General features: G+C 46.2%; 1 protein-coding gene across 4 annotated transcripts in view; it reads left to right on the forward strand.

Moving 5' to 3' along the window:
• The first annotated feature begins 4,888 nt into the window (after nt 1-4,888).
• Nucleotides 4,889-24,322, forward strand: part of KLHDC4 (kelch domain containing 4) — a 57,436-nt gene continuing 38,002 nt past the window's right edge. For 2 of the 4 annotated variants that reach the window (XM_025427062.3, XM_025427060.3), the window contains exons 1-5: nt 4,889-5,077; nt 7,104-7,195; nt 11,548-11,626; nt 12,343-12,441; nt 23,517-23,653. In XM_025427062.3, coding sequence (XP_025282847.1) covers nt 4,982-5,077; nt 7,104-7,195; nt 11,548-11,626; nt 12,343-12,441; nt 23,517-23,653 — 503 coding nt within the window. In that variant the 5' untranslated portion in view covers nt 4,889-4,981. Of the gene's footprint in view, nt 5,078-7,103; nt 7,196-11,547; nt 11,627-12,342; nt 12,442-23,516; nt 23,654-24,322 lie in introns of those variants that run through there. The other 2 variants (XM_025427061.3, XM_035715766.2) reach the window with 2 other exon arrangements.

Here is a 24,322-nt window from a genome sequence, read left to right on the forward strand (position 1 = left end):
TGTCATAGAAAAACTAGGCAACAATGCACTGATTCAGCATTCAGGAGAAACAAAATTACAACAGTCTTACAATGAACCAGCTCTCAAGAGTCTATTTTTTTTTATCTTTTTATTTTTTTTATTTATTTATGATAGTCACACAGAGAGAGAGAGAGAGAGAGAGAGAGGCAGAGACACAGGCAGAGGGAGAAACAGGCTCCATGCACCGGGAGCACGACGTGGGATTCAATCCCGGGTCTCCAGGGTCGCGCCCTGAGCCAAAGGCAGGCGCCAAACCGCTGCGCCACCCAGGGATCCCCAGCTCTCAAGAGTCTAATGGAGAAGTTCTTTGTTCAATTGGTCATCTTTTATATGAATTGCATCATTCATTAGTGTGGCCAAGGAGAGGAGGATGTGGTGAGCTCTGTTCCCAGAATGGAGGTTTCACAACTGTGCTTCTGTAAAGGGTTAACACCTGCCTCCACCAGATGGGCTGAGATCAGAGCCCCATGGAGGAAGTGACAGAGAAGCCCTTCTTGAGAGCAAGGAGGTTTTAGTGGGTGCAATTTAACTTCCTAGCCAGGTGGCTGAAATTTAAGGGGATACCATGGATAGCCCTCAGTGTATGTTCATGATGAGGTGATGGAGCTTGGAAACAGACCTAGTTCTGGGGATTCAAGAGCCAGACACTCAAAATAGTGATATTATGGGGATTTTTAAAAACCAGGTTACTTCAAGAATCAACGTCTCTAACAACCTGGCAAAGGAGCTTACCTTTTTAAAAACAGATTTAGCTTTAGGGACTGATATGCACTATTCCTTCTACTGCATTTTCTCTCATCTAGTGCCTCTGAGTGCTGCATACAGAAAAGCTGCCTCTGGGCTGTGTTGGGAATGTTGATGCGACAGTCACCACAAAAAGGGCATGAACTTGCAGGCTCACATGGGTAGCATGCACAGGCCATGGCTTTACTGCAACTTGCTCACCAACTCACTACTGTCCACGTGATGTTAATGGTTGCTCTCATGCCTGTGATGACCATATCCTGCACAGTTCATGTCTGTTCCATCTTCTGTGCTATTGTCCAGATTTTGGGATTTCCTCCTCTCCAGTTTTTGCATCTAACAACTCACAAACTGTCCTTGATCTTCGTGTGATACTCTGGGACCCAGTGAAAAAGAGGACAGGGAGAGAGAAGGGTGAAGAAGGTCCTGAAACATGGGAGCAGTTGAGGGAAAGACAGCTCAGATCATTGCTTATCATTAGTCAGCGGGCAAGTCCCACAAATGCTGAGTGGAAGGGAAGCCTGTGGGTGACTTTGAGGTTTCCTTCTTAGACTTGTCTCTATTTTCCAAATTTTAAAAATTAGTATGTGCTAATTACATAGTGAAAGATATCATTTTTTAAAAAATGGAAGTAAGGCTGTAACACGGCAGACTGGGTTATGTGAGCCAATCCTCCCATTCAAAGCAACTAAAAATGCTGGATAAATGTTGAAGTGAGCTTCTTAAAGGCATTTAGAAACCGAGGAGTAAAGCATCACATCAGAACCCAACAGAAAGGAGAAGCAAAAATATTGGGTTGAAACTAGGTACTGCAAATGGCTTTTGTTTCCAGGCATGAGCATGTGTTGCCATGCTTGACTTTGGTTTTGACAGCCTCAAAGGGCAAGGAAAACATTTATAAAGGCCAACGCTGCCCAGGTGGGATCTAAGAGGATTAAGAGGACTTCAGATTAAGCTAAGGTTCGATGAGCTGTGCCTGCAGGTGAGCATGGAGCAGAAGAAACCCTGCCCCCCAGTACTTGGGGGGGCACAAGAACACCATCTCGGTACTGAGCAGGGTGGGAAGGAAAGATCTGGGGTACTGTAACCACATCCCAGCCCTTCCTCGGATTTTTAGCCTAAATTTGCTTTGCCCGGGCTGCCAAAAAGACAGATACGATGGAATTGAGCGAAGGACCCATGAACTAGTAAATAAATCAGAAAGAATTATCCAGAATGCAGCGACAAACACATGGAAAATGGAGATTAGTTAAGAGGCCTGAAACAGAGACCGAGAGAAAAGATGTCATGTATTTTACTGGAGCTCCAGAAGAGGAAAGAACAGCATCCTCTAAAGAGAAAATGGTAGAGCCGTCTCCAGCTTCATGAAGCCTGCCAAACCCAAGCAGGATAAAAAGTAACATCTAAATATATCTTAGTAAAGCTGAAGGCAACAAGAATGAAGATAAAATCATAAAAGCAGTTAAAGGGGGGCAGCCCCGTGGCCCAGCGGTTTAGCGCCGCCTTCAGCCCAGGGTGTGATCCTGGAGATCTGGAATCGAGTCCCACGTCAGGTTCCCTGCATGGAGCCTGCTTCTCCTTCTGCCTGTGTCTCTGCCTCTCTCTCCTTCTCTCTGTGTCTCTCAAAAATAAATAAATAACATCCTAAAAAAAAAAAAAAAAAGGCAGTTAAAGGAAAAGTGAAACTTTTCAGAAAGGCTTTTGGAAAATCTCCAGATATCTGGAAACAAAATAATACACTTCCAAGTAAACCCGGGGACATAAAAAGAAATCAAAAAGGAAATTAGGACGTATCTTGAACTGAATGAGAAAAATCACAACACATATTAAAATTCATAAGATGCCCCTGAAACAGCATTTAAAAGATGGAGAGCGGTAAACCCTTAGACATCTCAAATCAAGGAATTAGAAAAAGATAACAGAAAGGTCCCCAGATATTTGGAAATTACACAGCACACTCCAGAGAGGAAAGAATTTTGCTGTCAGCCTTGATGGGGCAATGAAACTGGATTTTCTTTTCCCTCAGATGTCCAGAACACTGGACGAATGTGTGAAACAATCATTTGATTTCCCTCCCTCTCCTTCCCTCTTCCTCGGTTCATTCAAAAAGCATATGAGGAGCGTCGTGTTTATCTGTCTTGTTAGAACCGAAGCTCCTGGAAGCTGGTGGCTGAGTTCCGTGTTGTATCTCGTGTTTTGGCACAATGGTCACATGCTGCCGTGTCCACTTCATGTGTGACATGAGGGGATTGCCAGCCAGCCCAAAACCATGACTTCACAGCACACGGAACCATCTTAAGTTTGTATTTTGCCAAACTTTTTAAAGTTTTTTCGTTATTTTGCTTGATTCTCCCAAGAATTTTGTGTAGTAGGTGGGCTGGCTAAATATTCTCCCTTTCCCAGATGGTAAACATCTATACCACACTTGGGAGGATTTTCCAATTACACTGATTATTTGTGGCGAGGGTAATGAGTTAGTTGAATCGGTACTTTTTCTCCTCTGGGTTTCAACTTGAAGACAGCAGAGGGCGCCTCACCACCCAAAAGATACACTAACAGTTCAGGATGGCTCTAAGACAATCCATTAAAGTTTCAAAAATATGATTTCACTAAAATAGGACCATGTTTAATCTTTTTACTATTTTGGGATTATGATCTCATTTTAAATGTCGTAGCCTCTCTGTGTCTGGGTAATGAGAATTTCAACATCATGTAAATCACCATGACTCATATCCAAGGGTCTTCCAGCTCAGCCTCAAGCTCTTTCCGATAATAAAAGCATTAAACCATGTTGCACTAGAAGGAGAGCGGGGCAATATCAAGGACTTGGCCTTTTGTAGCTCACTGAGATAATCACATCTGGAGGCTCTGGAGCCTGCTGAGCCTAAAATTCTGTAGCTTTCCTTCTTTTCTTTTTTTTTAAGATTTTATTTATTTATTCACTAGAGACACAGGCAGAGGGAGGAGCAGGCTCAATGCGGGATTCGACCCCAGGATCACCACCCGAGCCACCCAGGCGCACCTATCGCTCCTCTCATAAACCTCTAACGGGTTACTTCCCCCATCATCACACATGGTCGTCTCATCCACGAGCAGCGCTGGACAAAGAGGCAGCCTGAAGCCTCCTCTTCCCATAATTTCCCCCAAACTTCATAATTCTTTTTAAATAACTTGGTTTACGGACGAGGGTTGGAGTTGGGTAAAGTATTATACATTTTGGGGGGATGAGCAGTTGATTGGATCTGTCAACCTTAAAAATAAAAGTTATTGGGGATCCCCGGGTGGCTCAGCGGTTGAGCACTCGCCTTCGGCCCAGGGCGCGACCCTGGGGTCCCGGAATTGAGTCCCACGTCGGGCTCCCTGCATGGAGCCTGCTTCTCCCTCTGTGTCTCATGAATAAATAAAACCTTAAAAAAAGTAAAATAAATGAAAGTCATTCTATCACACACGTGGGCTCGCCCGGCCACGGCGGCGGAGCTGCAGCAGCACAGGGCGGGCCGGCGAGGCCGCAGCAAGGGCGGCGGAGAGCAGCGGTGCTCTGTGCGGGGGGGGGGGGGAAGGGGGTGGGGGTGGGGTCGCTGTGGGCCCGGGCCGAGGCCCCAGGGCAGCCGGGGTCCTCCCGCGGCGGGCTCCTCCTTGCAGCGCGCGCATCTGTCCGCTGGGGTCCCCGACGGTCGCCTCGCCGGGTCAGTGACCCTCCAGGCCAGCCCCCCTCGGCCCCCTCGGTCGGGGGGGGGGGGGCTCCGTTTCACCAGTTGTCACAGCTCCGAGGCCAGGCCTGCAGGCTGAGCGCGCCGTGGCGACCGCACAGGCCCGCCTGACCTGGTCGTCGATCCGCTCCACTTCCCGGCGACCCGGCCTAGTAACGCCGACAACGGTCGTTCACTCCGCCCACGTCCTACGCGCGGCCTTCCCGCGCTAAGGCTGCTCCGGCGAAATCCCAGAGCGCAGCGGGCCGCCTGGGGCCCCCGGGCTCGGGGGGCTGACCCTTCGCCCGGGTCAACCCTGCGCGGGGGGCCAAGCAACCTACCAGCTCTGCGGCCATCCCCGGGGCCCACGGTCCGGAAGCCCGGGCGGCGAGCGGGCCGGAAGTGACGCGTTTCCGCGCGCCGGCTTCCGGCCCCGACCCCCGCGAGCGCGTATTTCCGGCGCGCCGCTTCGCGGCTCTGCGCTGTGCGCCTCTCTGGGAGTCCAGGTGTTTCCTCGGACGGGCGCGATGGGCAAGAAGGGCAAAAAGGAGAAGGGCCGCGGGGCGGAGAAGACGGCCGCCAAGATGGAGAGAAAGGTGTCCAAGCGCTCGCGGAAGGAGGAGGTGAGCGGGGCTGGCGCCACGCGGTGCGCGGAGCTGGGGTCCGGGTCCCGGTGGGCTTCCCTCGGCCGCGAGGCGAGAGGGCCCGGGTGCAGCGGCGCGCCTCGGCGTCTGGGTGTCTGGAGCGAGGCCCTTCGCCTCCCAGCTCTCTGCGCATGACGACCCTCGCTGCCGCCCTGAGCCTCAGTGGCACCAGGTGCAGCGGTGGGGGTCCCGGAGCTCCCGGGTAACCCCGCCGCCTTCTCTCTCCAGCCCCCCAGCCTCAGTGGCACCAGGTGCAACGGTGGGGGTCCCAGGGCACCTGGGGTAACCCTGCTGCCTTCTCTCTCCAGCCCCCCAGCTGAAGTAGGGATCGTGACTGTGTTGCCTGGGTGGGGTGGTGGCACAGAGGCAGGGTTAATTTGTGGGGCATTTTAGAACAGTGCGCGGCACATCGTAAGCAGTCAGTAACCGTTAGCTGGTTTTTACTCGCGTTCCCATCTCTCTGCAGCTCCTGGTCCTTAGGAGATGCCAGTGGCTGCTCTATGGAAAGGGCCTGTCAGGCCTGGGACTTTGCTTGTTGCTTTCATTAGTCCTCAAAACAACCCTCCAGGTCACTGGTCATCTCATTAGGCCATACCCACAGAGGATGCTGTCCCCTTCTCAAAGTCAGCTGTTTCGTGTAAAGTCATCAGGAGAGTGCGTATTGGGGAAATGTGGAAACTGCCACAATGTGGTTACACATGTGAAGGCTTGCTTACCTTGGACAAACTCCCAGCTACACAAAGACATTTTTTTGTGGAACAAAAAAGTTGCAAGAGAATGCACAGTATGATCCTGGTGACATGAAATTGAAAAACGTGAATAATTAACATGTATCACTTAGAGACATGTTTAGCTGTACTAAAAGTATGAAGAAATTCATGAGGGTAAGGAGCACTCCATTCCAAATATAGTGGCTGCATCCTGGGGGCTCACTTCACACATGGGAGGTGGCAGGCGGGCTGCAGGTATCTGTTCAGGCTGAGGAATGTGGCGTTCTGATGAAAGGAACCGAGGAAGCCCATGCTGCTTGCAGTCAGCAGGTGGGGTGGGAAATAGGCAGTATGGTCTGGAAGTGTTCTTAGGTGCAGGAAGGACATCTGCCTCCATTGTGGAATGTAGAACTGGGGAGTGAGGGCTCTGGGGTTGGGGAGAGAGGAGAAGCAGCGAAGAAGGAGGTGGGAACACATCTCAGATCCCAGCATGAGCACAGGGAAGAGAGTAAGCATTCCAGAGGAAAATAAGGTTGGAAGTGATGCACAGGTCCCACATCCCTGGGTGTGTGTGTGTGTGTGTTTGTGTGTGTTAGTAGATGCAGGCCCCACGTCCCTAGGGGTGTGTGTGTGTGTGATCACTAGTGGATGCAGGGCTATGGCTCTGGACTGGGAGGAGGAAGAAGACCAGGTTCCAGTGCTGCCCAGATGGACAGGTTAATTGGCACCTTCTAAATCTGTTTCTGCAGTTGTAAAAATAGAGCCCTTCTTATCCGGAATGGCTGCCGCTCATAAGTGCTGAGCTCTAACCGTGTGGCGCAGTTCTAAATAGACAGGTCTTGCTTGGAACTCACCTGTTGTTATTTTGATGGAGGGAGGTGGAAACAAGATAAAAACGTGAGCAGGGGAAGTCTCAGACATTGTGATGCAGACAACAAAACGTGTGGTGGGGTGGCTAGGGCTGGCCTGGTGAGAAGTGGTTGAAGGTGCTGCCAGGAAGTCAGGGAGGGCTTGTCTAAATGGAAGGCTCTTTATGCACACTGTGAGCATTTGGGTGAGATGGTCCAGGCAGTGTGCGTGCATCTATGTGTACTTCTGAGAAAACTGCCTATAGGGTCAGTCTCAATATTTTTGCAAGTGTCAGAGTCTGTATTCCTGAAATGGGAGGAACATGTCATCACCCCCAGATCTGACTGGACCCTGGGCAGGTCGGACAGAGTGGGAAGGGTGACCCAGGTTTTTGTGTGAGAGGGTTTAAGAACATGTCTCAGGTATGACTTTTTGTTTGCCTGTAGGAAGATCTTGAAGCTCTGATAGCCCATTTCCAGACGCTGGATGCCACCAGGACTCAGATCGTGGAAACACCATGCCCCCCACCTTCACCAAGGTAAGTGAGCCAGGGCTCTTCGTTCTAGCTTCTGACGAATTTCTTGTGTATGTTGGAAAACCACTTTAAATGGGCTCCGTTTTTCTTCAGTAGACAGACACATGGAATGTTTTCCTCATTAAAACCCATTCCCGGGGATCCCTGGGTGGCTCAGTGGTTTAGCACCCACCTTCGGCCTGGAGCCTGATCCTGGAGTACTGGGATGGAGTCCCACATCAGGCCCCCTGCATGGAGCCTGCTTCTCCCTCTGTCTGTGTCTCTGCCCCCCCACCCCATCTCTCATGAATAAATAAAATCTTTAAAAAATATATTTAAAAAAAAATAATCATTCCCATTGTAGATAAACTCCCTCAAATTCACCTTTCTTCTGAAGAGTGGGAGTGAGGCTTTTGAGTTCTCTTCTCACGAGAAACACAGTCGCCCCGCTCAGTTGCTCAGCAGGGATGCGCCATTCAAAAGTTGTCTAGCTGATCACAGTTCCTGGACTAGAACGTTGCCCCGGTGAGCTCTTCGGTTTTTAAAATGTTTCAGAAGTGTGTGTCACAGGCATAGTTTCGTGTTGCTCTTTGTAATGACAAGTGTGATTTTGAAACATAAATATGTTAAGCCATTTTGAATGAATTTGTAAATTAGGTAAAGAATTCGAGAGTCTTCTATAGGATTTCAGGTACTTGTGGGATGAGCTAAAATGAGCAGGCTTTGGTTTTCCTCTGTGTCAATTCCTGTTCTCTCAGCTTCTGTATTCCAGCTCTGTTATCAATTGATTAGGGCCCTGTAATTCTTGTATTTTCCACTGCAGGGTAGAGGGAAAACCCTGAATGCACTGAGTTAGGAAACAGGAAAGGTCAAATGACCCGAGAAAAGATCCCATGTTCTTTAGAGAAGGGGAAATGCATTAACTTCACAAGCAAATGAGACTGGTTTGGTTGAGAAATTATTTGCTTCCTTTCCCTCAGAATACAAATTACTAGTGTTGTCATAAAAGAGGTTGATCTTACTAGAGCTGCTGCCAGCCCAAGTGGAGGCTGGGGTCTAGCACTTCAGGAAGGGGGGCTGATTGCAGTTCCCATGCCCCAATCCCACCTGTCAAGAGGTGGGGGATGACAAGGTGGCCCCTGGGCAGAATGGAGTTGCAGGTTGTCCCTGTATTCACGTAAAAAGTGTCAGGAAATGGGGTATACTTTTCCCCGTACTTGACATGTTACCACAGGGGCCACATAGAAGTTACACGTGCTGCAGGTAAGTCTTTGAAATCGTGATGGCTTCGTACCTTACGGCACCTCTGAGGGCAGCCATTCTGAATGTGGATTGATTTCCACCTCCCACCCCCCTTTGGTGACATTTTAAAACTTTTCCTGAAGTAGTGGTGCTCACAAAGCCAGGTTCAATGTTAGGATGTAATTAGGATTGCTGGTGGTTCCATAGTCAGCTGGGAATGTGTTTTGATGGAGCTGAGAAATGATGAGATCATTCAGTTGGTAACCTGAGTAACCTCTCGCCTCCTCCTCCTCCATCATGTTATAGGAGAAACCATGAAAATTACTGAGTTTTGTGAGTGTGCGTATCCCCAGGTATTGGCTGTGATGTAACTTAATGGGGAAGTAAGGCCCGTACACCCAGGTGTATCAGTGCTTCAGGGCGCTTGTGTGTGGGATAGAGGTGGTGTGGGCTGTGGGGACCTTGCAGGGACTCTGGGGGCTCTGGGCCTGACTTGGATTGCTGTTTCCTGGCTATGCTTATACTTTCCCACAGAAAATTTTAATAGGTGTTAAGTGAAAATAAGATTGGAGGGCGGGACGCCTGGGTGGCTCAGTGGTTGAGTGCCTGCCTTCGGCTCAGTGCATGATCCCGGAGTGCCAGGATCGAGTCCCACATCAGGCTCCCTGCATGGAGCTTGCTTCTCTCTCTGCCTGTCTCTACCTTTCTCTGTGTGTCTCTCATGATTAAATAAATAAAATCTTAAAAAAAAAAAAAAAAGATTGGGGGTTAAAGAACTTTGGGAAACAACTGGTTTCCCTTTGAAATTTATTTTAAAAATTGTAGTAAAATATATCTTTTTTTTTAAAGATTTTATCCATTTATTCGTGAGACACAGAGACCGAGAGAGAGGCAGTGACACAGGCAGAGGGAGAAGCAGGCTCCATGCAGGGAGCCCGACGTGGGACTTGATCCCCGGTCTCCAGGATCACCCCCTGGGCTGAAGGCGGTGCTAAACCGCTGAACCACTGGAGCTGCCCAGTAAAATATATCTAATTTAGATTTTCCCATTTTAACCATTTTTAATAGTGCAGCTCACTGGGGTTCCTTACATTCATGGTGCTTTGTAACAATTTATTAACAGAAATTTTAATCACCCCACATAGGAGCTCTGGGCTCATGAGCTATCACTCCCCATTCCCCTCCTCTGCCTCTGGTGACCTCTGCTCTCTAGTTTTTTTATTTGCCTGTTTCTTTTATTTTTTACTTTTTTTTTTTTTTTTTAAAGATTTTATTTGTTCATGAGAGAGAGAGAGAGGCAGAGACACAGGCAGAGGGAGAAGCAGGCTCCATGCAGGGAGCCCGATGTGGGACTCGATCCCGGGTCTCCAGGATCATGCCCTGGGCCGAAGGCAGGCACTAAACAGATGAGCCATCCAGGGATCCCCATGATTTGGCTGTTTTAGATATTTCATATAAGTAGAGTCACACAGCAGCTGTCCTTTTGTGTCTGGTTTCTTTCACTTAATGTAATGTCCTTACGGTTCATCCATGTCGTAGCATGAATCGGAACTCCATTCCTTTTTTTTTTTTTTTTTTTTTTTTAATTTATGATAGGCACACAGTGAGAGAGAGAGAGAGGCAGAGACACAGGCAGAGGGAGAAGCAGGCTCCATGCACCGGGAGCCCGATGTGGGATTCGATCCCGGGTCTCCAGGATCGCGCCCTGGGCCAAAGGCAGGCGCCAAACCGCTGCGCCACCCAGGGATCCCTCCATTCCTTTTTAAGACTGAATAATATTCCATCGTATGGATGCACCACATTCATCTGTTGATGGACTCTTGGGTTGTTTCCACCTTGGGGCCTGTGTAAGTAATGCTGTCACAAATGTTGGCATGCAGGTGTCTATTCCAGTCCCTGTTTTCACATTTCTTCGGCATGTACCTAGGAGCAGAATTGCTGGGTTATGTGCTAATTCTGTGTTTAACTGTGGACTGTTTTCCACAGCGTAGTCCTATTTTTTTTTTAATTAAAAAAAAATTTTTTTTTTTTATTTTGTAGAGAGAGTGTAAGTAGGGAGAGGGGGAAAGAATCTCAAGCAGACTCCCTGCTGAGCATGGGGCTCAGTCTCACAATCCTAAGATCATAACCTGAGATGCAATCAAGAGTCAGGCACTCAACCCACTGAGCCAGCCAGGCGCCCCAGCATAGTCCTGTTTTATCACACTGGTTTCTTTCCTGCAAACTTTCTAAACCTATAGAATGTTTTTGTGTACAGTAAATGCCCAAGAGAAAAATAGAGTTGTCTGATTTCTCAGACTTACCTGACTTTGAAGCCTTTGTCTTCCTTTATGAAATATCTTTTGGAATTACTTTTATCCTATACTCCCTGGGGAAGGCTGCTTGAGGGGGATTTTAAATCCACCAATTGCTTGTCCTACCCTCCCACCCCCTTCACTGTCTTACTTTCTCCAGAGATGATTCACACGTATTTATAGTTTTCTTGTTCTTATATTTGGTGTAAGTAGAACGTTATTTGCATTTTTTAGGTGTAAGCTATCTGGATACAGATTGAAATGCTTAAGAACTGGTCTTTTTAAAGTTCTTTTTTTTTTTTTAATTTTTTAATTTATTTATGATAGGCACACAGTGAGAGAGAGAGAGAGGCAGAGACACAGGCAGAGGGAGAAGCAGGCTCCATGCACCGGGAGCCTGACGTGGGATTCGATCCCAGATCTCCAGGATCGCGCCCTGGGCCAAAGGCAGGCGCTAAACCGCTGCGCCACCCAGGGATCCCAGAACTGGTCTTTTTAGAACAGTTTTGATTGTGATTTAAGTGGATCAACCTGTAAAATAGATCAGCTCTGGGAAATCTGGCATTTAAGTTAGGAGCACCTAGACACATCACTGCCTGATGGTTTTTAGCCAAACACTGTGTGAGTCACCCAGATCCAGGGCCCTCTTGAGAGACTAGTATTTTGGCCATGAGGTTGACTTAAAGGGTTGGAGGCCTTAGCTTCTGTTCCCAGTGCCAGGTTTCCCTTTCACAGAAGTTTGGGGATATGATACAGCACCCTGGTGGAAGGGAGGCCGGCTCTCAGCTGGGCATTACATGGCTGGATTGCATGTTGAATTGCTGCTTCTGTCTCTTGTAGGTTACATGCCTCACTCTCTGCTCATCCTGAGAAAGATGAGTTAATCCTTTTCGGAGGTGAATATTTCAATGGCCAAAAAGTAAAGTATATATTTTTTTCTTTTCCCTTCAAATTTCCATGGGTCTCATTTTGAGTAAAATTAGTTTAAAGCAGTGATAACAAATATGCATTGGACCACCTCCTGAGCTTTCAGACTGGTATCCCACTTAGTCCTTGAGAAGTCACCAGGATCCTTTAGTGACCTTAAGGGTCACTCTTAATGCTTGCTTGAGATTGACCAGCATGTTGCTCATTTATGTTGATTGTTCATGCTCATGATAGGTTTCGAAGTTGTTTTGAATCAGGTCAGAAAGTGCTGATAAATTGTAGAGCTAATTTTCATTTTTGAGCAGGCTAGAAAGACTTGTATTTCAGAATTATGTATGAAACAGTTATAAAAGCATGAGTTCACCTTCCCTCCATGCTCAAGATCCCTGTGAATTTGACTTCATGTGTTTGTCTTCCACTCTGAGTTTTCATGCATTTAAAAACCAGGCTTGACTTTGAGCAATGATTTGCAGAGCAGCAAAGGCCTTGGTATCTTAGGTGCTAATAGGTATGGCGGGCAGGTAGCTTTTTTTATCTCAAAGGATCCAAGGGGCCCAGCCGCAGGCTTCCGGCATGGGTATATGTGGCTTTAGGAAACCTGTTTCCTGGGGAAAGCTATTTCCCAAGTGATTGAGATCCCGCTTCCCACTTATTGTCACCTGCGTGGAGGTGTCATTCATGACATAAAGTCCCTCTTCCTTTTTGCAGACATTTGTATATAATGAACTGTACGTTTACAATATCAAGAAGGACACCTGGACCAAAGTAGAGATCCCCAACCCACCTCCAAGGCGCTGTGCTCATCAGGTATGTGTCAGTGTTGACCACCCCCTCTTCTCCTGTGAGGGTTCTATTAGCTGCTTGTGGAGTTTGTAGACAAGAGGTGGCCTAGTACAGAAGGTGGGGACTTACACGTGGCCACACTTGCTGTCACTGACCTGGATGCAGTGCTAAGCTTCTTGCTCTTAGTATCTTCACTTTGAGACAGGATGAACACCTTCTCCAGGTGGCCTGAATCCAGGTAAATATACCTCATGTGGTGCCTTGCATGCAGCAACCATACAGCAGAACCCTCCTCTGTAGGGGTGAGAGGCTCCCACAGGCTGCAGACCTGGTGGCTGGAGAGAGGAATTCCTCGGGAGAAACGGAATGTTCAAAGGGGGTTCTTGAGGAACGAAATGGGTCATAACCAGAGATAGTGAAGGGTGAGGACGTCAGCATGTTGTTGACTGGTGTCTGCTCACCCCGGGGAGCTCAGTCAGAGCTGCTACTCCTATCCTGTTCTGTAACTCCACAAAGACGGGCCCTTGGTCTGTCTTGCTCATTATCCTAACCTCTTACTTGGAACGCTGTCAGGGCACAAAAAATAATTTGAATGAGTGATAACTTTTCAGTGTGGAGAAAGAGGATCGTATGAGCCTGCCATGGTGTGAGTAAGGCTTCCCTCCATGGTATGTGGGAGTCCTTTCTCTAATCCTCTGCTCATGGGTAGCCTGCTGATCTGAAATTGGGTCTGAGAGTGGGACCTGTCTGCCTGGACTGCATGAATGTATTGTGCACATAGAGACTTGCAGGCATTTGGATTGCTTCTTTTTTTTTTTTTTTTTTTTTTTAAGATTTTATTTATTTACTTATAGAGACACAGAGAGAGAGGCAGAGACACAGGTAGAGGGAGAAGCAGGCTCCACGCAGGGAGCCCAACGTGGGACTTGATCCCGGATCTCCAGGATCACACCCCAGGCTGCAGGCAGCGCTAAACCGCTGCGCCACAGGGGCTGCCCTGGATTGCTTCTTGTAGAAAAGAAGGATGTACTTTCAGGTTTAGCAGTCAGATCTTAGTAAAGCTTGGATTTTAATAAATAATGGATCTTGAGAAGTTTGATCCATTCGCCAGAGACTGCCCCAGTTCTTGAGAATGTGTGATCTGTCTTAGGCTTCCAGGCTGAGGACAAGCTTGACCTGTCCCAGCTGTGATCTCTCCATGTACCCAGCCCTCCAGATGCCTCACTGATTCCTGGACCCCAAGAATTGCTCATGTTTCGATGGAGCAGTCCCGCTCTGTGCTCACGTCACGTGATATGGGCTCAGGAACTTCTTTTGAGTTTATTTTCTTAACCGTTTTAATCACAGTCTTTAACTGTGTCCTTGAGGAATTAGTGTCATGATTTTTAAACGCAGTTATTTGGCCAGGGTGCTCAGCAGGCTCTGATTCATATGCATGCCTTAGGAGGACTTTGCTAGTCTGGGACTTAATAATATCTTTGTAGTTAAGGTTGTTGGTTCGCTGTTTTCGCTGAATTTCACAATGAATCAGAGCCACAGGAAACAGAAAATTAATTATAAAGTCTTTTGCCTGAAAGTCTTTACAGCCCAGATTCTATGACATTGAATTCTGAGACCTAAAACCTTCCTTCTTATAGACTGGTTCAGTGTGACATCAGAGGTCATGTTCTATATCTTCTCTTTAACTGGGGCACAGCGGGGTGGAAAGAGGAAGCCTACTTGTACACCGTTCTTTCTTTCCCCCTAGATCCTGGAGTTTTAGGGGGTGAAGTTGATTTTAGTGTGTAATGGGAGAATTGAGATGGCTTTTCTTCAAGAACACAGCACAGTGGGAGAAAGGAAAGGGCTGTGGCGCCTGCTGAGTGTGTGGCCGGATGTGTGGCCGGATGTGTGCAGGCCTCAGCAGCTTGCTCCTCTCTACCCGGTTTCCTGGGAGAGAGGCACATTCACAGGCCTCTGCCTGAACTGTGAGGATGCTGCCACCAGCAGGAGAAGAACTGGAATGAACAACTTTGAGAACTCCAGGATGGATGATGAGGAGGCAATGAGATCATATCTTCTTGATCCCTGGATGGTTTCCCCCAACATAGTAACTAAAATATGAAAAAAAAAATTTCTCTCCTAAAGTAGAAAACAGTTGATGTTTAAAAACATGTCTTCTGTGTTCTTGTCAGCCTAGTGCATTACTGAGCAGTAAATAGTTTCTGGAGACAAGTTAATATATAGGAAGTCTTTATTCGTGAGATACGCAGAATCCCATGATAGTCCATTGGTGCTGTGGAAAGTGTCAGCCTCCAGGACACCTGGGTGGCTCAGCGGTTGAGTGTCTGCCTTTGGCTCAGGGCGTGATCCTGGCATCCTGGGATCGAGTTCCATATCAGGCTCCCGCGTGGAGCCTGCTTTTCCCTCTGTCTGTGTCTCTGCCTCTGTGTCTCTCATGAATAAATAAATCAAATCTTTAAAAAAAAGAAAAGTGTCAGCCCCTGTTTGAATAATGGCTACATCCCGGTCCACCTGAGCAGGGTTAGCATGGGTCCTGCGTTGCTCCCTTAGGAAACACGAGGCATCTTTTACATTTGTGGCACCCTTCTGGGGCTGGGACATGGTGACAAAAAAGACAAATTTGCCTTTCCTGATGAGATCCCGTAGTTTGTATTTTTTCCAGTTCTGATGGCATATGTGTTTTTCGGATTCCACTTACACAATGCTGAAGCTGCTGTCAAATCTGTTCAGAGTCTATTACTTTAGATTCTGATGGGCTTTTTTGGCATTTGGAGGGAGAGTGGGGATCTTAGGGTTTTCCAGATGTGACTTTATTCCAGTTAATGCAACAGCCAGCAGACCCAGGTGCCTGGGAGGCCCACAGCCTCATGGGATAGGCCGGTCTCACCTCACCTCTGGAATGGTAATGGTGCTGCTGTGCCTTGTCCCCTGGTCACTGGGCCCTGCTGTGTCTTCATTAGGTCTGCTTGTTGGTTCAACAGCTACTTTAAAACTATGTGTGTATGCATGAATATATATATATGTTATATATATATTATATATATAATATATATTATATATGTAAATGTATTTATATACTTATATATGTTTTATATATATTTATATATTTTTATATATACTTATATATATTTTATATATTTTTATATTTACATATTTTGTATATATATTTTATATACATATATACTTACTTACTTACTGTTTGCATTTTATTGCTTTATTTCCCGAGTATATGAGCCAGTCACTCAGGAGAGGGCCAGGGGTATAAACTCAGAGTAGGGACTCTTCCAGTCTCCAGCCCAGTCACCTTGCTTTCCTGCCCAATCCGGCCAGACCTCTCCTGAGAAGCTACCGGATGATCCCGCCCATGCCTTGATAAATTGAAAAATCCCTATCTTAGGATATCATAGGGGGTCATTTTGTTAGCGCTTATAGACTTCTTTTTAAAAAGTAAACTCTTTAAGATCTCTTTATTGGACCATAACGTATTTTTGTGTTAGGTTTTGAAGTGAATGTGCATTTTATAGATATCTTTTAGCAAATAATTTTTTCTTCTGCAGCAGGATGTTTTAGAGTATTGTGTGTTTAGCCTGAGATCACCTTTAACTGACAGTGACCTTGATAAAGATAAGTTCTTGGAGAAATTCGGCACAGATCCATGACCTGGATTAGATCTCTTTCTTACCACCTTCCTTTCCACTTGCTTAATAGTTACAGAATAGAGAAGTAATTGGAAATTTAACTTGAATGAGACTAAAACTTTTGAGTTGGAGTTGTAAGATCCTATTGCTAATTCCCAAATGAATCACTTCATTCCTTATTCTTTCCATAGCCAAGAAGCTTTCCTTTTTTCATTTTTTTCTTAATTACTTTGATACAGAGCTGTATGTTGTTTTTTACTCACAGATAGTTGGTTAAAAATATTTGGGGCAGGGATCCCTGGGTGGCGCAGCGGTTTAGCGCCTGCCTTCAGCCCAGGGCGCGATCCTGGAGACCTGGGATCGAATCCCACGTCGGGCTCTCGAGGCATGGAGCCTGCTTCTCCCTCTGCCTGTGTCTCTGCCTCTCTCTCTCTCTCTCTGTGTGACTATTATAAATAAATAAAAATTAAAAAAAATATTTGGGGCAGGTGACTTGAAATGACTTGTAAAACATCACCTTATTGAGGGTGTATTTCTACTGTAGTATGACTTTTTTGCCGTGCATTTCAGTACAGGCAAACTAGTTTCCCAGAGAATATACTATTAAAGGTGTTTCAGTTTAAGCAGCATCAATAATGCTACAAAGCAGAGTGCCACCAGAAGTGAAATTCATGTGCTTTCTTTTGCAGAAGGGGGAAAAAGATGAATTTAGTTTACTCTAAAATAATTTTCTTCATCTTTATGGAAGGCAAGTAAAGGGAGATTTTCTTTTTTTATAGATTTCCTTAAGAACCTAAAAAAAATAATTTAGCAGGACGTATAGGTGTAACTTATCATAATTCATCTTTGGTACATTCGAAAGACTTCTCTCTGGGGCATTGCTTTGTATTGATGTGAATGGGAGGTAAAGGACCCCTGGGTGTGTCTGATGTTGCTCTGTGAGCAGCACACTTGTGGCTTGCCCTTTGCTTGATTTCTTTGACTTGAATTTCCTAATTTTATTGGATGACTGGGGTTGTGTTAGGTGATTAAAATGCCTTCTAATCTTTGAAAAATGGGTCTGGTTTGAAGTTGACAGGAAAGTAATTTGCCTAGTACTTCTCATGTAGTAGTTTAAAAATCATTCTTAAAAGGTGAAAAAAGGTCTGTGTGACTTAAAAATCTCAACACTGGATCCCAAACGGAAGTTGTGTTTAATTCAAGTATTTCTATATAATTTTTCCTATTTTCTTGACATTGGGGTCACTGATTTTTTTTTCTATTTATACATTTATCTAAATGTTTATACATTTTTCTTTTTTAAAAAAATTTCTTTATTGTTTCCTTTCATTTTGGGCTTAATTTGCCTTTTCTAGCTTCTTAAGGTGGAAATGTAGATATTTTATTTATTTATTATTATTATTTTTTAAAGATTCCATCCATGTATTCATGAGAGACAGAGAGAGAGAGAGAGAGATAGAGAGAGAGAGAGAGGCAGAGACACAGGCAGAGGGAGAAGCAGGCTCCATGCAGGGAGCCCAACATGGGACTTGATCCTGGGTCTCCAGCATGGGGCCCTGGGCTGAAGGCGGCGCTAAACCGCTGAGCCACCCAGGCTGCTCTGATCATTTATTTTAAATCTTCTTTTCTAATACAAGCATTTCAAGCATCTAATACAAACATTTCCCTCTAGACTGTACTTGAGCTGCACCCCACAAATTTTGTTGTATTTTATTATTCAGATTGAAGTGATCTGATTTGCTTGTGGCTGTCTTATTTGACCCATGTGTTACAAGTGTTAGAAGGGTGTTAATTTACAAATATTTGGGGATTTCCTGGGTTTCTTTTTGTTCGTCATTTCTAATGCATGATTTCAGTCCTTTTAAAATTTTCGAGACTTGAGGATGCCTGAGTGGCTCAGCAGTTGGGCATCTGCCTTCTGCTCAGGCCATGATCCTGGGGTCCTGTGACCGAGTCCTGCATCACGCTCCCCGCAGGGAGCCTGTTTCTCCCTCTGCCTGTATCTCAGCCTCTCTCTCTATATGTCTCATGAATAAATACATAAAATCTTAAAAAAATTTTTTTTGTTTTGTTTTTGAGACTAAAGCTGTGGCCTAACATACCTATCTTGGTACGTCTTTGGTGTGTTTTGTAGAACGTAGGGTCTCTAGTAGTTGGGTGTGGGGCACTGATTGGGTCAGGTTGGCAGATAGTGTTCACATCCTCCCTATCCTTGCTGAGTTCATTTCTGTTAATCTCCTGACGTTTACTTTGCTGTTTGCACAGCCACCTCATGTTTCTTAGGATTAGTGTTTACATGGTGTATCTTTTTTCATCCTCTTATGTTCATTTGTGTCTTTATGTTTAAAGTGTGCAACTTTTAGGAACACCACTTGAGTTGGGTCTTGTTTTTTTACAAAGATTTTATTTATTTACTCACGAGAGAGCAAGAGAGAGACAGAGACACAGGCAGAGGGAGAAGCAGGTTCCCTACAGGGAGCCCAATGCGGGACTCAATCCTCAGACCTGGGATCACACCCTGAGCCAAAGGCAGACACTCAATTGCTGAGCCTTCCAGGTTTTCCTAGTCAGGTCTTGTTTTATTATCCAGTGTGACAGTTGTTGCTTTTAATTGGTGTATTTGTCTTATACTTATTCATTCATTCTTAAGTAGGCTCCATGCTGGGCGTGGGGCTTGAACTCATGAGCCTGCGATCGAGACCTGAGCTGAAATCAAGAGTCAGACACTTAAACAACGGAGCTTCCCAGGCCTTTGTCCATTATATATAATGTGATTATACAGAATTCCTGACTGACAGCACTTGAAAGATACTCCGTTTTCTGGCTTACACTGTTCTAGTGAGAGTTTACTGGTGATTTTTATCTTTATTCTGTATTTAATGTCTGTTTCCTCCTCTAAGGCTGCTTAAACGATTCTCTCTTTACCTTTGGCATTTTAACATTGGTTTTGAGGTACCATTGTGGTTTTCTGGGAGTCCAGTTAGATGTATGTTAGACGGTCTAATATTGTCCAAAAGGCAATAAATCCTTTTTTTTTCCTTGCAGTCTTTTTCTTTTTTGGCTTCATTTTGGGTAGTTTTTATTGCCTTTCACAGTGGATATATTGTGAACTTGTGCATTTTTCATTTTATAGATCGTGTTTCTCACGCTAGAGGTTGTTTCATTTTTTTTTTTTTTTAAGATTTTATTTACTTATTTATGAGCGACACAGAGAAAGAGGCAGAGACACAGGAAGAGTTGGAGAAGCAGGCTCCCCTGAGGAGCCTGATGCGGGACTCAATCCCAGACCCTGGGATCACGCTCTGAGCCAAAAGCAGACACTCAACCGCTGAGCCACCCAGGAGTCCCAAGTTGTTTAATTTTTGATAGCCATTCCCATGTCTATTTATTATGTTCACATTTTCCTTTAAATCTTTGGGCATATTTGTAAGTGTTCTCAAGTCCTCATATACTAATTCTCTCCTCTCGTTTCTGGGTCTCTTTCTGCTCACTGACCTTTCTTCTTCTAATGGGTCATATTTTCCCCCTAGGAATGTATGATTAGATACTGGTTAGATGCCAAATGGTGCTCCTGCCACTCAGCAGCACCTGGCTAGATTTGTGAATGCTGCCTGTTGATGGTCTGGATATTTTTCTCATTTATCAATGAATGATGAGATTTGTCCTGGCAGGCATTTTAGTCACCTGCAGATCACCCTTGATTCTTTTGAGGCTTTCCCTCTGGATGGTTTAGCCCTATATGGCCTCTCAGGGTTCTCCACCAAATGCCCTAGGTGTTCAGTAACACTTTTCAGTCTGTCTAGTTGGTACTTGCTGGTCTCCAAGACACTTGTAAGCTTGGGTTGTTGTTAGGCTTTCAGGTTTGCCCTGGCGGGTGTCAGCCCAGCCTCCTGTGGTCTTGCCCTGAAGTTGTGCAGCTCTGTGTTCAAAGGCTCCAGTGGGACCTCTGTGTGGATTTGCAGGGTGCTCTCTCTCTAGTATTCTGCCCTGCAAATTCCAGCAGCCCTCAGCATCCCTGACCTCTGACCTTTGTCTTCTCAGCTCAGCAAGACCCCCCCCCACCCCCACCCCCGCCCTGTTGGGCGCATTTCCCTGCATCAGGGTGCAGAAAGTGCCTCTAGAGTTGAAGGGCTTGTTCTTTTCATTTGCCACCTCTTGGGAGTATGGGCTCACACTTTCTGTTGTCCGATTGTAGCTGCTTCATGGATTCTGTCCAGTGTTCTCCTTGTCGATGGAGGGAGGGCTAGTGAGTGGCGGGTTATTCCCTCCTGGTCAGGAGTGCAGGGTTTATACCTGTCTTCTTACAGCTTTAGCCTTCTCAGGACTAGTATGGTAACTTTTTTGTTGGTGTTCAGTCTTTGAAGAGTAGGTTAGATGCAGTTCTGAGGTCACTGACTGTGGACCCACCTTCGTGCAGCCCCCACAGTTCTCACCTCACTGGGCCTGCTGTTGCAATTAAGTGCAGGATGGTATGTGGAACACAAGCTTTGCCTTACAGTCATCTTCTTGCCTGGAGTTTGACTTCATTTTTTAAGAATGACTGAAAAAACTGGAACGCCTACTTGGCATGGTCAGCTAAGTGTCTGACTCTTGGTTTTGGCTCTTGTCATGATCTCAGGGATGATGGGATCGAGCTCCACAATGGGCTCTGCTCAGCAGGCTGTCTGCTTAGGGTTTTTTTTCCCTCTGCCGCATGCTCATGCACACTTTCTCAAATAGATCTTGGGGAAAAAAAAAAAGACTGAAAAACTGATTATGTAAGTAATAAATATTCATTATGAAAAAATGAAAAGAATTAAAAGGAAAGTAAGTCCATTGTCTTTTCTAGAACTACTGATTTGTATTTTTGCATCTCTGTCTAAACATGTAATCCCTATTTCTGCACAGTTGTATTTCATGTTAGTTGGATTACACACTGGTACATACACATGTACTATGTGTGCATGTATAACACTTAGCCTTCCATAATGTAGTATCTCAGAATGCCATTGTGTTGCATGGCATGAATGTACCACTTCACTGAACTCAGAAAATTGTTAGATATCAGCCTCAGCTAATCATCCCATCTGCTTTAATGATTTGAAACCATCAGTGTCTTCCCCATAGATGGACTGGTGTTATAGAGTGATGGGAGACTGGCTTGTCTCTGTAGGTAGTCATTTGTGCTGAGACGGTGCATATGAAACTGACTATAAATGGGAGTGGATGGGGCCCCTGCCACCCTAACTATGCCACCAGGACCCCTCAGTTTAGTCTAGGGCAGGAGTGGCATCAGTGACAGAGCCATAGTTCTGCAGCATTCATAGGCGCCAGGCAGGGGTAAGGACATGCATTGTGACAGGAGCTCTGGGGTACTCCGCGGGTACCCTGGGAAAGAGCCTCCTGGGACCCACTGCCCGACCCACTCAGTACACATTTTCTCGGGATTTTGTGAGGGCCCAATGGCCCTGACCTAGTTCCCCTACCCCAGCCACTCCACCTGCTTGCATGGCAACCACTTCTGATCTCCTGGGCAAGAGGGCCCTTCTGCTTTTCCTGTCTCCCACCCCTTTTGCGTAAAGTACATGCTTGTGTGGCTCCTTCATTGCTGGGTACCCATAGCTGGTGATCCCAGGTAGACTGGCCTGGCATCTGCTCTGTGCTTGCTGTGATCTGGGTGAGCATCACAGCCTGGGTTTGCAGGGGGCTTGCAGAAATCATTTCTGTGAAGTCTGTCCCTTCAGACACATAGTTTACAGATAAGCTCACCTCACTGTAAAACCGTCAAATCACAAATGACCTTGAAATCATGCTGCCTACCAGGTGGTGTGTCATCGAACAATATATCCAGTCATCAGGACTCTTACTGGGCAGCCAGTGGGATGCGTGGCTCTGATGGGTTCAGGTGGTCGTGGGTGCTTCCCATGTAGCCTTCAGCAAAATTACAAGAGAGGCCAGTCTTTCCGAAATGAGGTGTGGGCGCGGGATCTGAGTGTCCTCAGGGAGAAGGGGCGCAGGTTCTGGGCAGGGGTCTCCAGTTTCACTTTTGCCACCTTTTAGTCTACGCTTAAGCTTTTGTTTGGAGATGAGTTTACTCCACCAAAGTGTCCAACCCAAAGCTCCAAAGCCCTGGACCAGACTGTCTAGAAATTGCCTTTAAAATCCTCCAAATTGGGATCTCTGGGTGGCTCAGCGGTTTAGCGCCTGCCTTCGGCCCAGGGCGTGATCCTGGAGTCCCCGGATCGAGTCCCACGTCAGGCTCCCTGCATGGAGCCTGCTTCTCCCTCTGCCTATGTCTCTGCCTCTCTCTGTGTGTGTGTCTCTCATGAATAAATAAATAAAATCTTTTAAAAACCAAAATTCTCCAAATCGATGTTTCTTGTATTTGCATCTGTATGGGTCATTTTATACAGAGTAGCAGTCACTCTTATTTTGTCTATCTAAAATATATTCCCGTACACGAGACTTTCTCTTTTCTATGAAGGCGTTTTTAATCATATGCTTTGACTTTCTTCCCTCTTGTGGGGAACCTAGCACAGTGATTCCCATTCTAGCATCCGGAGCATTGCCCTTACCCCCTGGAGACCATTTCCAGTGGTTGAAGGAGAACTCCACTGCATGGTCACTATAGGCACCCCAGGTGGCCTGACCAAAGTTGTGTGTTTCATGCTTGTATTTCTGGGGTTCTGGGTACTCTTGCTTCATTCTCATTGAGGTGGTAACCAGGGCATGTGAAGTGAAGTGAGCCCGAGTTCCTGTCCTCACTTGCCTCCATCCTCAGCTGGGTGCATTGGCGTATGAGATGTGCCTGGGGACCATTGTTCTCTGAAAGCTTTGATACTCTGCTGAGCCTAGTCATACTTTGAAATATGCCCATGTCAGTCTTAAAAGCCTGATGTTGCATGTGCCTGGTCAGCCTGGCCCCTGTGCTGTTTTGTTCTGTCCTGTCCCCATGGATGTGGGACTGCCAGAGACTCCAGGGTGTGTGGCCCCAAGGGTGCTGTTTTCACTGCTTTTGCTTGCCTTTGCTGTTGTGCTTAAATCTTTTAAAGATAAATGTTATATAAGCATTGCATATTACACGCACGTTTTGTTAGTGAGGTTTTAGGTGTGCTGTGCCAAACAACTAGGGAAGGGATTAATGCAAGCAGGCAAACAGCTGTATTATAAATATTTAATAAAAAGAAAATACTTTGTCAGTTTGTGTTAGATCTAATGTGAGCTTTTGATACCACTGTGTCCATTTTAACAGGATCTGAGTTGTCTAAATCTATTTTGCAACTTAGGAATACCTGGATGTGTAGTAGGTGTTTGATTTGCAGGATTTTTGAGGAATCTTCTCCTCAGACACAGGGGTAGGTGATCACTGAGTGTGAGCGCCGGCTGCAGCCACCATGGGAGGTGGTCTGGTGGATCTTGTGGGTGTGGAGCTGGCTGAGAGTTGCATGGTTGCTCTGACCTGTCCCTTTCTTCTCACAGGCTGTGGTGGTGCCTCAAGGTGGAGGACAGCTGTGGGTCTTTGGAGGAGAGTTTGCTTCTCCTGATGGAGAGCAATTCTACCATTACAAGGATCTCTGGGTGCTGCATTTGGCCACCAAGACCTGGGAGCAAGTAAGGTAAGGTGCTAGGTAATGAGACTCACCTCGGTGCTTGGCTCCTGTCCTGTGCCAGCATTCTGCATGCACAGTGATGCAGTCCTAGCTGTTTGAATTTCAGGGTCCCATGGAGCACAAATGCAGGGCCTTGAGTGACCATTCTTGCTGGTCACTGAAGTCAGGGAAGAGCTCAACTTTTTCTCTAGACCCTTCAAGGAGAAGCCGGCCTGGCAATAGCTACCTGACCACCTGACTTTGTCGAAGGCATTGCCTGGCTTGCTGGGAGCAGCACAGTATCCCTGCCTGTTTTCCCATCCAACCTCATCACCTGCATGGAGCATCTGGAGTGCAGTTCTCCTCCCGGGCCTCTGTGTATCCCCTGGGAGGTGGCTCTGGGTTTCAACTTGCTGGCAATGGACCCTTGGTATTTACCACCAGGGAGTGCTCTCGCTAGGTCTAATTGACATAGAAAACAGGGCTGGTAAGAGGGGTTGGGGTGGGGAAAGCTTTTATGTTTCTCTTCAGTAAACCAGGCTCAGCCATTGTTGGTACTTGATTTCTGACTGTCGATAACATTGATAAAGTGTGTGTCACATCCATACTGTACATTCACCGCCAGTCAGAGCTGCATGTCACAAGAATGACCGTTGAATAACAGGTAGAAAGTAGTGTTAGTTGGCTTTATTCTTC

Source organism: Canis lupus, chromosome 5 (assembly GCF_003254725.2).
Source record: "Canis lupus dingo isolate Sandy chromosome 5, ASM325472v2, whole genome shotgun sequence".
Classification (NCBI taxonomy): Eukaryota; Metazoa; Chordata; class Mammalia; order Carnivora; family Canidae; genus Canis; species Canis lupus.